General features: G+C 39.0%; 1 protein-coding gene across 2 annotated transcripts in view; it reads right to left on the bottom strand.

Moving 5' to 3' along the window:
* The window catches only part of LOC111602808 (rho GTPase-activating protein 26), a 54,277-nt gene that overhangs the window by 5,609 nt on the left and 31,068 nt on the right, over positions 1-17,600 (bottom strand). For both annotated transcript variants that reach the window (XM_023320101.2, XM_023320102.2), the window contains exons 2-3: positions 7,854-8,011; positions 7,605-7,778 (exon numbers count right to left, since the gene is read on the bottom strand). In XM_023320101.2, coding sequence (XP_023175869.1) covers positions 7,605-7,778; positions 7,854-8,011 — 332 coding nt within the window. The remainder of the gene's footprint in view (positions 1-7,604; positions 7,779-7,853; positions 8,012-17,600) is intronic.

The following is a 17,600-nucleotide window of genomic DNA, read 5'->3' as shown; positions in this document are numbered from 1 at the left end:
GCACACACACACGCAGACAGCAAATGTCATTTCACAGCTTTTGACCTTGATTTTGGGCAAGCCAGTAATAAGAATTGACATTTGAAGATATGAATGCTAACCAAACCATATAAGCAGAGTGCTCCAAATGTATGAAGCTGTTTTATATGTAGAGCTAGGGGCTTAATATATATATTTATATATAGACATATAGATATATATAGTTGTATATGTTGATCTATGAGTCGCATATTCACTGCTTCAATTGTCAAGTGAGGCATAAGCATGTTTAAGCCTCAGTTCACAAATTGTCCTCTTAGCGATAGCTCGCATAGTATATGAGTTATATGTTTTGGAATCGAAATTGTATTCAGTCAGGTGTTAAGCGAACTAAACATCAACATCGCTTGCTGCCAAATTGACAGCCAAAGCAGAAAGAATTCAACAGAAAAAAGTTCAGTTAACATTTGATTTGTGTAGACAGATGCGCTTGCATACAAACACCTGTTAGTGGCCACCCACCCACACACACACACATACACTTGCCCCCATAAATTGTACACATTTGCTGGATTAAGCTGGCCTTAGCAAGGACACTTACCACAGATGCAAACTGCTGCCGCGCACTGCATTTTCTCAAATTAATTTCGCACTTAGTGCAGCATCAGCTGAAAGTTCTGCAAGCTGCGCAGCTCTACAACTCATACATAGATATAGAATATATCTGTCTATATATATGTACTTAATTCATATAAATTGATTAAGTGAATTATTCAAATTGATACGCAGCACTGCAAAAGTTGTTAGCGCGCAGCAAACCAAAGGCAAAAGCAAGGGCAACGCCTTTGAGCACTTGTTATTGTTGTTGTTTTTTTACGAGCAATGTTTGTTGAGCTGATGCGGCTGCTGCTGCTGCTGCTGCTGCTGGTCTTTTCCTTTTTGATTTTGCATGCTTTTAGGCGCTCGCACAGCAAACTTTACACCCACGCCGCGGCGGCTCTCGCATTTATTTACTTTTGTTTTGCATTCCAGCCAAAACAATCTCAATTTATAACATAAATTTATTAGTTTTTATACGATTTAAACTTGAACTCTGTTCGGGTTGTTGCTGGCTCTGCTGGCTGAGCTGGTTGATTGGTTGATTGGCGCTGCTGCTGCTGCTACTGCTGCTGTTGCTGCGTGTCGATTTAATTTAGTTTTTAGTTGTTTTTTTTTTTCTCCTCGCATTCCTGCCGCACGAGCACGCACGCACTCGCACACACACACACACAGGCACACAGGCACACAGGCACACAGGCACACAGGCACTCACGCACTCACACACACGCACACAATGGAAGCTGAGCGTGTGGCGCGCACATGAAAATCCTGCGCGAATTTGTTGTTGTTATTTCAACAGGGCAATTCGCATTCGGATTGCCAAAAAAAAGAAGCAAAACCAAAAACAAAAACAAACACAAAATCGGCCACGACGTAACAGGGCACAACAACAGCAGCTCCACAACACCAACAGCTCCGAGCTGGGAGCTTCGAGCTCCACGAGCAGCTCCAGCTGTGTGCTTCAGTGCGTGGGAGAGCGCCTGCGCCTTTCCTAGCTGCCTTTGCTGCCCAACTGTGTTCCAGTTCAGTCCGAAATCGGGTATATAGACATATATAGAGAATATATATGAAATATATATATGAGTATTGAACTCATAGACATATATATATAGCATATATACAAGTTGATCAGCTTTTTATAGATATTGAGTCATTGAGTCTATAGATTCCACTTTATAGAGTGTTTGTAGTCTTGCTGAAGTCAAGAAAAAAATATATATATATACCTGTGTATATACATATATTTGCTATATAGAAATGAGTATCTGCTAGTCTATCAAATGCAATTTCATTGACTTGTGCTGCTTTTGAATCAGGAAATGGTGTTAGGAGCTGCAAAGGATACCTAACACTTGCTAGAAATAGCTCTATATATATATATATATATATATATATATATATATATATATATATATATATATATATATATATATATATATATATATATCCAAATATATGTATGCAACTGTTCGAATTAGCACAAAAAAAAATAAAAAAAAAAACAAACAAAAAGAAAACATTTTTTGCACTTGTTGGCGGCTTGGTAAAGTGGCTAATTGCATGCTACAGTTGCTGCCACATGTCGTAGTAACTGCAACAAACGACATTTAAGGGTCGTTTGTGTCAACAATAATAAACAGTAAGCTGCTGCACACTCACACACACACACACACAAGCACACACTCAACGTAGCATACTTTTCAGCACATTGTGCTGTGCGCGTCTCTCTCTCTCTCTCTCTTTCTCTTACACTCACTCACTCTCTTTGTGTAAGTCTGCCTCTTTCACACACACACACACTCTCTCTCTCTCTCTCCCTCTTGCAAAGCTCACAAAAGCTCTGCTTGACAGCTATCGATTGCTGTGCTGTGCTATTTAATCGAATTATATTTTCATATAGAATCCATTTTAAATTGCCAATTGATATTTAAAATAAAGCAAACATCGGAAAATGCTTCTGGAAAATAGCAATAAATATGCCATGAATCGGAGTTTTTACGCATATCGATATGCATTATAGACAATATCGATAACAGGCAAAGCTCAGCAACTATCGCCGCATTTATGCTAAGTCTAAAGCTTTAAAGCTCGCTTAGCCAGAAGCATATACACATGTGCATATATGGCTATGCTCAGGTATATTCAGCTCTATGTATGTGTGTGTGTGTGGGCGTTTGTATGTGTGTGTGTGTGTGTGGGAATCCCTCGCGAAGCCCATCGGCATTTGGCATTTTTGCGTGGGCCAAAAACATTTTGCTACTGTCTGAACCTTTCGCCCACATTTGGCGGCCGGCAAACGTGGTCGTAACTAAATATAGATGACAGCTTCTATTGTGGCAGATACAGTTACAGTTACAGTTACAGCTACACACCCACACGCACAGAGAGACACGTTAACGGTGTCCTCGCTGCAGAATTTATGGCCGTGCGTCTTAAAATTAGCGAGCGCCCAGTGCCAAGCTCTGACATTTGCCAGTGGATGCTGCGTGGGCAGCCGTAGCATAAAAAGGCGGCTTAAAGCAAATGCTTAACGCTTTTCCTTTTCCCATCAATTTCCCTTCGGTGTGCGCAGTTAGCACAGCGGAAATTGCCCAAGAAAATGTGCCTGCAACACCTGCAGCACACGACATTTTCATTCTTCTACGCAAACGACTCGCAACAACCACCCAAAATAGACAAACCCCAACCCAATCAAGGCCACTTTTCACACCCTTCTCGAACAAAGGCAGCGAAAACGGTTTACGAAAAACTGCAACGGTTAAATTTGATAAGGCACAGCAGCAGCAGCAGCAGCATCCAAATCTAAGCGAGAGTTGGGGAAGCGGGAAGTGGCAAGCGGATGCCAGCTGGCGATTGGGTCGAGCCACTTGAGGGTTGAGCATGAAGTAGAAACTTGAGAAAAACCCAAAGGTACAGTTGCTTAAAGAAAATGCAAATGAAAAGCCACATCAAATATTTGCCTAGAAAACTATCTGGAAATCGAGTGCAGTATTAGAATATGGAAAGCAATTGAAATTATGGAGTATGTTAATATATTAAAATTGAGCTTCATTTCTGCTTAAAATAGATAAAAAAAGATATGTTTATAGATCATAGATAGAAGATCTTAACATATGAAAACCTTAGATTATGAAGATCTAAGTATAGAGATATGTTTGCATAAAGATCCTAGAATATGAAGATATATGAAGATATTAGAATATGAAGACCTTAGAGTATGAAGATATATGTGTATCTTATCTTAGAATATTCTTAGAATATTAAATTCTTAAAAGAATAAATTGTGAAGAATAAATTTTGAAACTAGTTCATATGCTCCTTGATAATAATTTGCCGCACAGGAGAGAAACTTCATGTTTACATAGATCTTCAAAAGGTAACAATCTATAACTATACATAATTATATTTTATACAATATATAACAATAATCTAAAATTCATTTTGATAGCCAAAGCAAACAGCTGATAAGAAACGCTCTTGGTCTAAGTTACTCGTTCATTAAATATAGATATATATAAAAATTATAAATATAAATATAAAAAAAAAAATATATATATATATATATATATACATTAGCTTTTTGTTTTTGTATATATATATTTATATATATTAAAAGTTTAAAATAAAATTATTAGCAAAAAGCAAAAACCATTTAAAAGAGGAATTTTTTGTAGAACTTTTTCAAGCCAAAAGTTGAAAGAAAAATCAGAAAATTTTAAGCTCTTGTAGCTGCGGCTGCGGCTGCTGCTGCTGCTGCTGCTGCTGCTGCTGCTGCTGCTGCTGTTGCTGCCCGCTGCTGGGCTTAGTCTGTAGACCCTAATAGGCTTTACATGCTAAGCCCAGCTGGGAGGCGCTGGGAAAGCGCCTTAGCAAACTTTGGAACGTAAAACAAGCTAAGCGAAAAATATATAAAGTAAAGCAGAAAAAATCACTGCTTAAAGGGGAACAACAATTGTAGGCAGCAGGGGCAATGGTGAGTGTGGGTGTGTGTGTTTGGTGTTGCAACAATGACAACGAAGCGTGACTGATAACGAAATTGTGGTGCTTATGCAGACGGCAGACAACAGAGAACAGAAAACATTTAAACAGCCAAGCAACAAGGCCGGCCGGCCGGCTGGCTGGCTGGTTAGCCGGTTAGCCGGCGTCGCAAGGGTGTGAAGCGGAAAATGTTTGAAAATGCCAGGATATCAAAGACAGGTACACATGCCTATCGGCATGGCCAGGGTACGTGGCTGAGGACGGCGGCGGCGGCTACGTGACACGCATGCCAAAGCATCAAAAATCAATATTTAGCCATTGGCTGCCGCAACGGCTGCACCACCCGCAACCCAACCAAACCAAGCCACCCACCCATTCGGCACCCACTTGCAACATTTGTGGTTGGCGCACAACATGCAGCCGCTGCTAAAGTTGGTCACAAATTGCGGTTTGATTGATTCCAGTAAGTGGCTCGACCAGGCAGCTAACCTTTGCTTAACGACATTTCGAGCTAATTCCGAATCGATAAATATTGTTGCTTGCATTATTAATAGAGATATCTACAGCTGGACATGCCGGAATGTATGTTGATAAGTATCCAGAAGCAAGTGACCATCGAGCACATCTAAAACATGATCTAATCATCTAATTCTATTTAGCTCAGCTTCGAGTGCTGCCGTCGGCAGTATCCGACTGGAAGATACTGTGAGCTCTGCGTGGAGCTGATGACTGAATTGAATGTACATATTCAATAGTTTAAGGGTAGACAAGCTACCGAGATAAATAAAAGAGTTTGATCCAAAGAGATGGAGAAATTATTCATATGAAAAAATTTCTGAAATATAAGTGAATTGAACTAAATATGGAATCAAAGTTTACTCCAATTAAGTCTAATTTAGCTGCCAAATTGCGGCAGATCCCGGCTTTAGCTGATTGTTATAAGTACTTTAATATGTTTGTGTATTTCCAAAGGCTTTCAGTCATATATTTATAATAAAAAAGAAAATCTCAGGCGAATTCCATTGAATTCCAAATAAATAAAGTCAAATTAAAAACTGACCCAATTGGAAATGCCAGCTGGCTAGCTGGCTGACTGGCTGACTGGCTGGTCTTTCCTGGGAACGTGTGCCAATTAGATTAATATGCAATCAAAAGCTGCCAATAGCTCAGGCCGTGCATCAGCTGAATTCCATCTATGCGTTGGCCATCAATGCATCATCGTTTGGTTTACATAGCTCGCCGGGGGCCACCAATGGCCTGTTTACATTGGCCGCATTCAGTTAACTGTTTACTTTTTGGCCGCACTCATTGAAAAGTTCAAAAGCGTTGCCAGAGCGCTCCAGATGATCCACAAAATTGATTTTTGTGACCATCCGGCCACACAGCCCACGTTCATTGACCTCACTCACAGAATGTTCTGCGTGTCAAACAGACAAATTTTGGGTCAATGACTTTTCAGAGTGCATCCCAGCTGCATTTTAAGGACATTTTCATTGCAAACAATATAAATTAATATATATATTTTTTTAAATATTTTAAAAGGCTTTTTTAATTTTTCTAGAATTTCTATTAGGAAAATGAAATTTATGATTTTTAATTTTAAGGCTTAACACAAATCTTTGCTTACAGTGTTAACTCTTGATATACTACGCTTTAAATCAAACTGCTTAGCAGCTTTCAAGAAATAGTCGAGCTGAAAAGTTTCAACATTTACCCAACAGATTTCCAGTTTGATTATCCATGCTGTTAGTTAAAGTTCATAAAATGTGTTTACACTGTATGTATGGACTTTAAAATGCATGACCGGAAACGTGCTGGCCACAAAATGGGAGCTCGGTGCGCGCATGTCTGGCCATGGCAATATGTAATAGTTATTGCAGCCAGGATCAGGCAGGGGGCTGAGTGGGATGCGGCGATGGGCAACATTTGGCCAACAGAAAAACTTTATTATGTAGCTGCTGTAGCAACCAAACGACCACCCTCAACACACACATACAGAGGGATAACACTGTGCCAGTTAAACTTGACAGCCAGAGCAACCACAAAAGTCCAGAGCCAGCAGCGAGCGCAGAGTAAATAGCAGCAAATGCAACGATTGCATGCCACGTTGTGTATACGAATTCCTAGGCGCTCTACAGTGAAGACTGCCTAGTTCAGTACAACTAAAAACTAGACAGACTCTGTGAGTAAATCTGTACTTTTAAATCTAATTGAATTCAGTTTTATAAACTCATACTTCAGATTATACTCAAATTTGCAGTATTATTATTAACACTAATTTGTACTTTAGCTTCTTTGATTGCCTCTGAAAAATCTTAGCTCGATTTTTATATATTTTTTAACAATTTGATCAGATGCTATTAATTTTCAAAAGCTATTCTAGAGAAGCCTTTATCTACCAAGTATTATTATTTCTAAATTCTGTTTTTTAGAGATCGAAATCATTATAAAACATTAATGTCATAAAACATTCTATGCAATAAAGCCCATTTGATTAACATAAAAAATATATTGATTTGTTTTATTATGATTTAAGCTTGCGTAACTCTAGAAAAAAAAACAATTTAAATCAATATATATATGCCTTCATATAATTATAACTATATATGTTAGGATATATCATTCGAATTCCAAGTCAAATATACTCGAAATCTTTTAATATATCTTTATTGGCCTTTCATCTGCAAGTTGTTTCTATCGAATGTCTACTGTACGTTATATTGATGCAATTTGACGTAGGTCATGGAACTTTGCCACTTTTTTTTGCTAATAAAACTCTTCTTCTTCTTCTATGTATATGCATTGTGTGAGTAGTGGAACAGACGAAAAACGGTTGGGGCTTTTGGAGCTTACGAGAGGGGGGATTGCAGTCGGATTAGGGCGTGTACACTGAGGCACAGGACGCTAGGATCAAAGTGTAGACGAAACCTATTTGTTTGGCACAACTTCAGTTGCAGCACAACGAAAAGTTCTAAAGCAATTGGATTCTATTTGTCTGCGCAGCGCAGCAATAGCCGTGAATAAAATTACAAAATTCGGCGACTTACCTCTTGTATCGTGTTCTCTGGCTTTTTGGTTGACATATTTAGGAAGCGCTCCTGCGACTGACAGAACTTCTCTGTCTTCTTGTCAAACTTCTTTTTGTTCTCCTTGACACCGCCGATTTGTTTCTTGCGAAAGTCCTCCAGCGACTCAATAATATGCTTATCCGCAAGAGTCAGCTGCAAATAGTCAAATGCACATAGTATCAAATAGTTGGTCTGTGTACAGGTATATGGTATACCAGGATTACCCACCATTTTCTCGCGTTCATCCTCGATGGTGCCAATAATCGCACTGAAGCGCTTTAAGCTCTCACAAATGACATTCTCATCGTCGGTCTGAGCAGTGCCGATGCACTCAAAGTTGAAATCGTTTAACAGAATGGCCAACTGTTTCATTCGTGTCGAAAGCACTGCAAAATAAGCAAAATATCAGATTAGTAAAGTCACAAATCCTGAAGATGAGTATAGATGTATATACATATGGCTATAACTAAGCTTATATCTTAATTTAAATTTCAGTCTGTACTATCCTATCTCATCTCTATACTCTCTACTCTCTTTATCATATACTCTCGTTATCCTCTATCCTTTCCTCTCTTACTTATTCCTCTCGGCCTCTATCCGCGAGCCGCGAGCCGCGAGCCGCGAGAAGGAGCCGCGATCCGTCGAGCCAGCTAGCCGCGATCCTTGAGCCGCGAGCAGCGAGCAAGCGAGCAGCGCGCCGCGAGACAGCTGAGCCGCGAGCCGCGAGGCCTGCGAGCCGCGAGCCGCGAGCACGCGAGACCGAGAGCAGCGAGGCCGCGAGCCGCGAGCCGCGAGCCGCGAGCCGCGAGCCGGGGAAGGCCCGGCCGGCAGCTAGCTGAGCCGCGAGCCGCGAGCCGCGCGGCCGCGAGCCGCGAGCCGCGCGCCGCGAGCCGCGGCAGCCGAGACGCCGGAGCCGCGAGCCGCGAGCCAGCGAGCCGCGAGCCGCGAGCCGCGATCCTCTATCCTCTATCCTCTATCCTCTATCCTCTATCCTCTATCCTCTATCCTCTATCCTCTATCCTCTATCCTCTATCCTCTATCCTCTATCCTCTATCCTCTATCCTCTATCCTCTATCCTCTATCATCTATCCTCTATCCTCTATCCTCTATCCTCTATCCTCTATCCTCTATCCTCTATCCTCTATCCTCTATCCTCTATCCTCTATCCTCTATCCTCTATCCTCTATCCTCTATCCTCTATCCTCTATCCTCTATCCTCTATCCTCTATCCTCTATCCTCTATCCTCTATCCTCTATCCTCTATCCTCTATCCTCTATCCTCTATCCTCTATCCTCTATCCTCTATCCTCTATCCTCTATCCTCTAACCTCTATCCTCTATCTCTATCTCTATCTCTATCTCTATCTATATCTATATCTATATCTATATCTATATCTATATCTATATCTATATCTATATCTATATCTATATCTATATATATATATCTTTTGCTTCATCTCTATCTCTATCTTTATCTCTTTCTATATTTTCGACTTCGTCTTTTGCCATCTATCTATCTCCCTTTTCACCTCTCACCTTCATATACAACTCTATCTCTAAAAATATTGATTAACATCATCTGACCATGCTGCATCACTGCACTTCACTTTTTTCTTCATAATTTTTCTTCTTCATTTTGTACGCATTAAATTTGTTGTTTTGCCATCCTCATTACACGTACTCCTGGCCATTATTTTGCTAGCCACTTTCACTTGCATTAATTACCCATTTCTTTTCGCATCGCTATTGCTTATTGGCAAACTTTCTTTTCTCATCACTCACAGCGGATTATGGAGGATGTGCAGCATTAAACGCTTAGAGTGTGACAATGGTCATGAAAACGTCACGCGGCTTCGGGTTCACATTCGACCTCCGATTCAGTTTCAGATACAGATTCCGCGTCAGGCTCAATTTACATACATATAGAAGGAACGATTGTTCGATGGGTCTGATGAGCCCGTCGCCTCCAAGTACCGGCAGATATGCGATTTCAATGGCCAATTAAGCACGCCGATAAGCCACACAGTAAACCATTAAAGTCTCTGAGACTTACAACTATATGGGATCTGCCTGTCAGCTTTTGATGGGCATACAATTTTTTAATAGCTTGTTTTTTGATTAAAAACCATAAAAAAAAGTTTAATAAGCCATAAAGCAAATGAGTGGGCCGCCTCAGCTCAGAATAGCTGCTTCTGCTTCGCTTATTGTTCTATCTTGCTCTCTCTGCCTCTCTCTATATCTCTCATTCTTTCTTTCTTTCTCTCTTTCTATATCTCGATTTGTTGCTTCTGACGATTAAAAACTTCTAAACTTTCTTTGGTGCTTTTATTGTTTTTTATATACGAAATTCGTTTAGTGTCTGATTTGTAGGTGAAAGTTTTATCGCTCGGAACATTTACGATAAACAACAAAAACAACAAAAATCAAAAACCATTTCACGTTGCGTCGCAGCCTAGCGAAACATTTTTCTTGCATATTTATTAGCATTATTATTATAGCAACGATTATAATAATGAACCTTTTATTTATTTATTTTTTTTTTTGGATCGTTTTCACATTTCTATGCTTCAATTTGTCGCCGATTAATCTTAGATATGTGTGTATTTATCGCATATAGTTAGTTATGCCTGTAGTTCAGCTATCGTGCCACTCAATTCAAGGTCGAATATAAATTGAAAACTTTGAAAGAAACTAAATTTCAATTAAAATCAACTAGAAACAACATTAGCAACTATTCATAAATTATATTAAATATATATATATCTATTTGCACTGAAAGATATTATTTCTATGGGTTGTCATCTGCCGCAGATACTAATGAAAGTCTAAGATAAAAGTTTTCCTTTGTTACTTTGCTCATTTATCAGTGAATAATGACTACAAAATACTCGTCCAATTGTTTAATTTTCTTGATAAAGTTGACTTCTCTTGCTGAGCTAGTTAATGCCGGCATAATAACTGTCTCAGATAGAGTTGTGCCCAGTGGGTCTATCCGATTATCGAAATCTTTTCATTGAGTTAAGCTCAGATAACCTTACGAACTCAAGAGCATTCTCAAAGCTCTCTAGGCTCTGGCTGCACTTCCAGGCGAGCATTGCATAAGGCCAATATGCTCTTTTAAGTTCCTGATTTTGATTGCAGAGTATTTCACTTGAGCACTCTTTGATTATGGATTAAAGTTTATTGCCATCATTTGAATTTTATTGCGTTCGCTGTGTATGTTTAATGTGTTCATAACGATTTCTGAGACTATTTTATAATTTGTTAATTTACTGTTTAGCAAACGTATGTTAATTGCCATTCGTTGTTTTCTCTTCAGTTCATACTCATGTAAGTGCAAATGTTCTACAAATTGTTCTCTATAAGCCCTTCAGTAAATAATGAAAATAACATGTGTATATTCTATGGAGTAGAGTGTGATATATAATAATATGAATATATATATACGTACTAATATATATAGCTAGATATTAGCGCTTAGCTGCTTGTTACGCTTGCAAGTCAGTCGAGTTGAATACGCATTGAACTCAACGCTCAAAATCTTTAAATGGGTCACGCACGCACACAGATGCTGAACTTTGGAGTACGAATCCAGATTTTAGCATACGCAGCATCCCAAAGCGCAGACCCAACACACATACAACTACAAACATACACACGAGTCAAACACACATGCACAACAATAACAAGAAACGAGCAGCGAAAGATTCTGGGCAAAAAAGCAAAGCTGATTGAATATGTGGAGAGCTCAACCGCAAAATACCCCCATAAAATTATGGAAATGTGTTTTCTAAATATATATATATATATATATATATATATATATATATATATATATATACATATATCTATATGTAAAATATAACAATATTAATCATAATCAACTAACTCAGCTCTCGTGAGAATTGCGCAGAAGGGCGCTCAAATAAAAAGGTGTATAGCATTTGCAAGCAAAAGCTGTGCGCGTATAGCCCATGCAGCTATTGTTAGTGGGTATACTGATGCAAAGAACTCGTCGAAGAAAGCAGCCTTCGCGTCTGTCTTTCAGCTTTGGCCATTGCGCATGCGCAGCGACGGCGTTGGCGTTGGCGTTGGCGTCTCCATGTCTTATAATACCATTACTGAGGGTATGCACAATCTTGTGTTAGCTTGTGTTCAGCACTGTATCGGATCACTAAATCATATAGCTGCGATAACAATGTTCTTATCGAAGTACTTTTCTATTCACCTTATCAGCATCGGATTCATTGATCGGCTGAAGAACTAAAAGTTGTGAAGTGTTTTGCTGTTTTTCAAGATATTTTTAAAAGATATTACGAACGTAACTCGTGTCTAAATATACCTGACAATGCTATATTATTGTTGATAAGATCTTCATATTAGATCACTTCAAGCACATTCCAACAGCTATCAGAAGCTGCAAGCTTCTAGAACTTCTAAGCTCTGTCTGCAGAGGGTATTACATGTTCGTTGAGTCTTTGCTTTGTGGTCTGTTTTTTCTTTTAGTATTTTTATTTGGATTTCCTTTTGTTTTGTTCGCTTTTGGCATGTTACAAATCTTTCGACATGGCTAAGGTCATTTCTCTTACTTTGGCCTACATATGTATCTTTTATATTTGGTCTCACTCGTGGAGCGTGGATGCACGCTTCCACCATCCATGATCCAGCAAGCTGAGCAGCGCTGAGTGAGCGTGGCTCGAAACGCTTTATGACATCAGAGTCAGAGCAGTTGCTGCCAGGTTCTGCTGCCCAGGCTGACTGTCTTGATTAATTGCATAATATCAGTTTAAATTACACAAACAATTCATAAAGCGAAATTATTAATTTAAGCACACACGCCCAAACGAATGAGCTGAGTAAATGCAATTTTCTTTTTTTTTTATGTCTGCATTTATTTATTTATTTATCTGCTCCATTAATTTCAGTGCAAATAAATCGCAGTTAGTTGCTCGTTAGCATCGTGAGCTGTACACATATATACGTATATATATATAGATTAAATATAATATATATTTAATCATACATGTCAATCGATTAAGCAATCAATGATAAGCACAATTAATATCGTTACGTTTTATCAACAACAATAACAAAGTCGAATTGCAATTTCTTTTGCATAATCAACTGATTAAGCAAAACATATTTCTAATGGCTTTAATTAGTTTTTTCTGTTTTTATTTTTCCAGTTATGAAACAACAAATGAATGATACAAAACTTAGCTTAGCTCAAATTGAAAAGCCTCAAAACAGTTGCTCATAAAATCGCCATAATTAGCTCAAAAATGCAACTATATTTTGACAAAACTCCATGGAAATTGAACTTTGAATATGCAATTTAAGAACTTAAAAAATTTTATTATCTCTCTGTACATCGGGCTTAAAAGAAAACAATATTTTCTTTAAGATTTGCGCGCGCTGATTCATCAGAGCTCCGCCTATATTGCATATATTGCTTATAACAAAAAGCTTTCATAATTACTCAGAGACTGAAGTCCGTTAGTAATAATAGTATATGCGTACAGTACTGTTCATAAGAATAGTAGTGCTGCACTGCACTAAACTTTAGTACTCAGTTGCACTACTATTTTAATGAACAGAGCTCTAACTATTTAATATCTGTGGTGAGACTTCTAAGAAAGCAAATGTGCAACAAGCCAACTATATGTTTACTTTGTAAATTTAATAAAAAAAATTCTTGAGCAAACTATAGATTAAGTCACCCATGTTATCAGAGTCCAAATAGATGTTAAAGTCGACTACGGCTAACCAACTGCAGTTGCATTTACGGTACATTATGCGCACTTTGTTGGGCTATCCTTTGCCGCGCTGAAATACCCGGCTCCATGGCTTAGGGCAGGGTCTAAGTGTGATTTACGTATATAATCTGCTGCATGACCTGTCATGAGTAGAAATCACATATTTTTCATTTAATTATTGGCTGAACTGATTACAGGGTATCCCTTTAACGAGCAGCTGTGACTAGAGCATTGTTGTTTTTGTTTTGCTGCTTTGCGGCTGCTTAACGCATCGCTGCATCAACGCCACCGTTGTCGTTGTCGTTGTCGTCTGATAAACCGTTAGCTCGACTCTGGGCTCTTAACACCATTCAGCGGTGCTGCCGCTGCATCTCCCGTCTTTGCGTAGTCATTGCGAAAGTGCAGCCGCCCTCGGGGCTGGGTCCAACTTTCTGCAATGGCAGCCAAGACCAACCGTCAACCATCAACCGTCATTGTCATTTGTCAAACGCCACGCGGCGTTTTATGGAATGCACACACAAACACACACACACACACACACGCGCGCACACACAAACAGGCACACGCACGCACAACAACAAGCCATCACACAATGCAGCTCACAGCAACTGCAAGCACATATAAAAAATATGAAAAAAAGAGAGCGAACCCTAAAAAAAAATATAACAGAAATAAATAACAAAAAAAAAAAAATCTTACAGCAACTTTAGCGGTACCTTAATGCAAAAAGGGGCGTTGCCGTGCTGCCAAAGTGATTATGAAAAATGCACAACACGCGCAACGAGCTGCAACAACATCATCATCATCATCATCATCATTATGATAATCAACAACAACAAGAACAAGTAAATAAATCAGAGACTCTGAATGAACCACGGAGCAGGAGGAGCAAAAGGAACTGTGAAAATTAGCCGAGGCAGCAAGCATAAAAACCAAAAAAAAAAAAAAAGCCGAACAAGAAAAAATTCCTTTTGATCGATGTTCACGCTTTGGTAAAAGTCAATTCACATTATCAAACAGATTATTCAAAATTGTTCGCATTGTTAATATGCGTGCATAAAAAATTAAACCAAAAACCCATTAAATATATGTAAAAAATGTGCTCAAGTTAAGTTTTCTTTAGATTAATTCGCTAAAATACAACAATTTACAAGTTTATTAATTATTTTGATAATTTTTATAATGAGTTAAGCTAGGAAGCATTTATGGCTTTTGCAGCTTACTTTGTGCCTCAGCTAAATGCATCCTAAACTCCTTTGAAATTGGCTTGAATTAAGGATCTGAAATCAAGATTGATCTTTGTCTTTATTTCTGTCTCTGTCTCTGTCTCTGTCTCTGTCCTTCTTTCTCTCTGTTACTCTATGAACTTACTGCGTATCTCTCTGTCTGTATTTCTGATCCTATCTCTCTGCCTCCTGCTCTATTTCTACTTTCTCTATCTAATTCTTTGCCTTTCTCTCTCACTCTCTCTTCTCTTTTCTATATTTGCCTCACTCGCTCTGTCCCTCCCTCTCTGACAGAAGAGGAGTCTCTCTCTTTCACTATCACTCTCTGTTTCTCTCTCTCTCTCTGTCTCTATCTCTCACTGCCTTTTTATGTATTTTTATCTCTCTCTCTATCTCTCACTATTTCATCCTCTGCCTCTTTGTGAATCTCTCTCTCTTCCTCCTTCTCCACCTTTCCTCCAGGCTATTTAATAAATCAAATTACATCGTTGTGACCGCACTAGATACGAACTACATACGAAGCAAATTAGCATAAATCAGTTTAGATTGAAACAGCTTCGATTAAAACGTACTTCTTATAGCTATAAAGTAATTCAATAACTCTAATAATAATGCCAGAATTCTCAATTTCAGTTGAATATTTCTTAACTTTGTTAAGTTTCGCAATATGAATAACATTAGAGATACAGTTATGACAAAAATAATTCTAGGCACACAACTCTATTCAAAGAAAAAAAATTAGAAGAAAAAAAAACTAAAAAGTCTACAGTTTTACAACAACAATAAAAACAATCATCAAGTTTCATTGAACTTCTGTTTTTTTTTTTTTTGGTTTGTTGCTTAAGATATTTTGCTTGAATGTTTCGGTCAAACGAAGACTATCTTTAGATTTTACGAGTGTGTGTGTGAGTGTGCATGTGTGTGTGTGTGTGTGTGTATATCACAAGTGCACATGTCAAAATAATAAACGAAAATAACTTGTCACTTGTTGGCGAGGCGCAGAGTGAAAGAGCGACAGTTAAGACAGTTTAGACAAATGGACAGACGAGCAGCTGGGGCAGTGTCGGGGGCGTGGCATGATGTACATATGTCATTGCTCCCGGTATTATTAAATGGTCACTGTATCTATCGCCCCCTCTATATGCGTGTGTGTGTGTTGTCGTCGGCGCTTGTCAAATTGTAGCCTAGATTTGATTTTTATTTATTTGTTCTTTTCATTTTCGAGTTTGACAGCGTGTGTGCATGTGTGCATGTGTGTGTGTGTGTGTGTCTGCATTTGATTGACGCGTGTAAATTGACACCAAAAAATTAGATAGAATTCAATGTCTGGGACTCTACATCCCACAGCCGACACAGCGCACTTGTTTATCTCTTGTCCAAAATCATAATCATCAAAGAGCAGAAATTCATAATTCTGTTGCGTTTTCTATAATTATCATTATAAGAGAGTTAACCGAATCAACGGTTCTTTTGTAATCTACTTACATTAGCGGTAATTTTGGTTTCTTCTCCCTCTCTCTTTCTTTTTTAGGGTTCATCAGACAATTTGCTCTCTACAATAAACTGTGTGTGTGTGTGTGTGTGTGTTAGTGCTTTACAGTATAGCCAAATTTAATGAACTTTTCATTTTGTTGCAAGCACTGCCGTTGCTGCTGTTGTTGTTGTTCCTAATTTTTGTATTTTTTAAGAACTTTTAATTGGATTTACCTATTAAGCGGCAAGCAAGCGCCTGCAAGCCGCGCACAATTGATGAAAATTGTTAAGCTCTGCTCTAATTGGTTTCGGCTACCTCCATTCCATGCCAAGCCAAGCCATAGCCACAGCCACAGCCACAGCCACAGCCATAGCAAGGGGAAGGCTGAATGCGATGGCATAGCTAATTAGGCGTAATTAAGTACGCCGCATACAGAGAGCGTTGCGACCCACAACAACTGGCTTGCAATAGCCACCGCAAAGGCCAAGCCCAAGCCGAAGTCGAAGCTCAGAGCCGAAAAAGAAGCGAAACCTGCCGCTGAGGATCCAATTGAAAGATAGAGACAAAGTGCAGCTAGCTTTAAAATTAGCTACATTTTGTTGCGATGAGTAATGCCAAGCTAACTACTAGATATCTGGCAGCAATAAGCAATAAAAACTCAACCTCATCAGAGGTGCTAAATATATATATATATATATAACTATAGCTAAAGAAATCTTATGCATACAGCAGCTACTCTAAGTTCTGTTTTCTAATCAATTTCAAGTGGTCTTTTAGTTCATATTAAACTGAAGCAAATGTTTTTTAGCTAATGCTACAAATGTGGCACAGTTTTCCCATAATTACACAAGCAGAAATATGAATATGGATATAGGAATATATATACATATGAATATGTATCTATACATATATATATATATACATGAGTTCTGGTATTTATCTATGGATGCGCTGCAATGGGGCGTATACTTGTTATTTATTGGTTCCGGATAAATACATTGCTCGACTTGGCGGCTACTTAATTTTTGTAATTGACCTGCGCTGTCAGAGACGCCAGCAACAGCAGAGGGAGCGCCAGTCGAAGCAGAGCTGCCTGCCCACGGGCCCAAAAGGTTGGCTCATTGATCCACTTTCAGTTCTCAGTTCCGATTCGTGGCTGTTGCTGTTGTAGTTGATTTGGAAGAGTTTTTGCAGTCGACAGTCGACAGTCGTCGGCATCTTGTCATCAGTGTCAGCCTTAGTGACAGCCAACTCAGACATAAGCTGAAGCGGTACAGCAGCAAGAAAGTGAGCGAAAGAGAGGCATAGCGAAGTCAGTCACTGTTGCTGTCACTGCTTGTCAACAAGTGACAGCGGCGGCGGCGGCGGCGACGGCGACGGCAGCAGCAGCCACTGCGCCTATTCTGGCCAATACAGGGCAATATAATACTCCTCTGCTATGCATATTTGTAGGGTATAGCCGTTGACAAAAACGAGTTTACTAGCCATATATATATATTCTGATCAAATATAAAAAACA

The sequence above is a fragment of the Drosophila hydei genome, unplaced genomic scaffold (assembly GCF_003285905.1).
Source record: "Drosophila hydei strain 15085-1641.00,03,60 unplaced genomic scaffold, DhydRS2 tig00000444-arrow-arrow-pilon, whole genome shotgun sequence".
In the NCBI taxonomy this organism is placed as follows: Eukaryota; Metazoa; Arthropoda; class Insecta; order Diptera; family Drosophilidae; genus Drosophila; species Drosophila hydei.
Note: the sequence above shows the minus strand (reverse complement) of the source record. Positions and strands in the feature narration are given on the sequence as shown.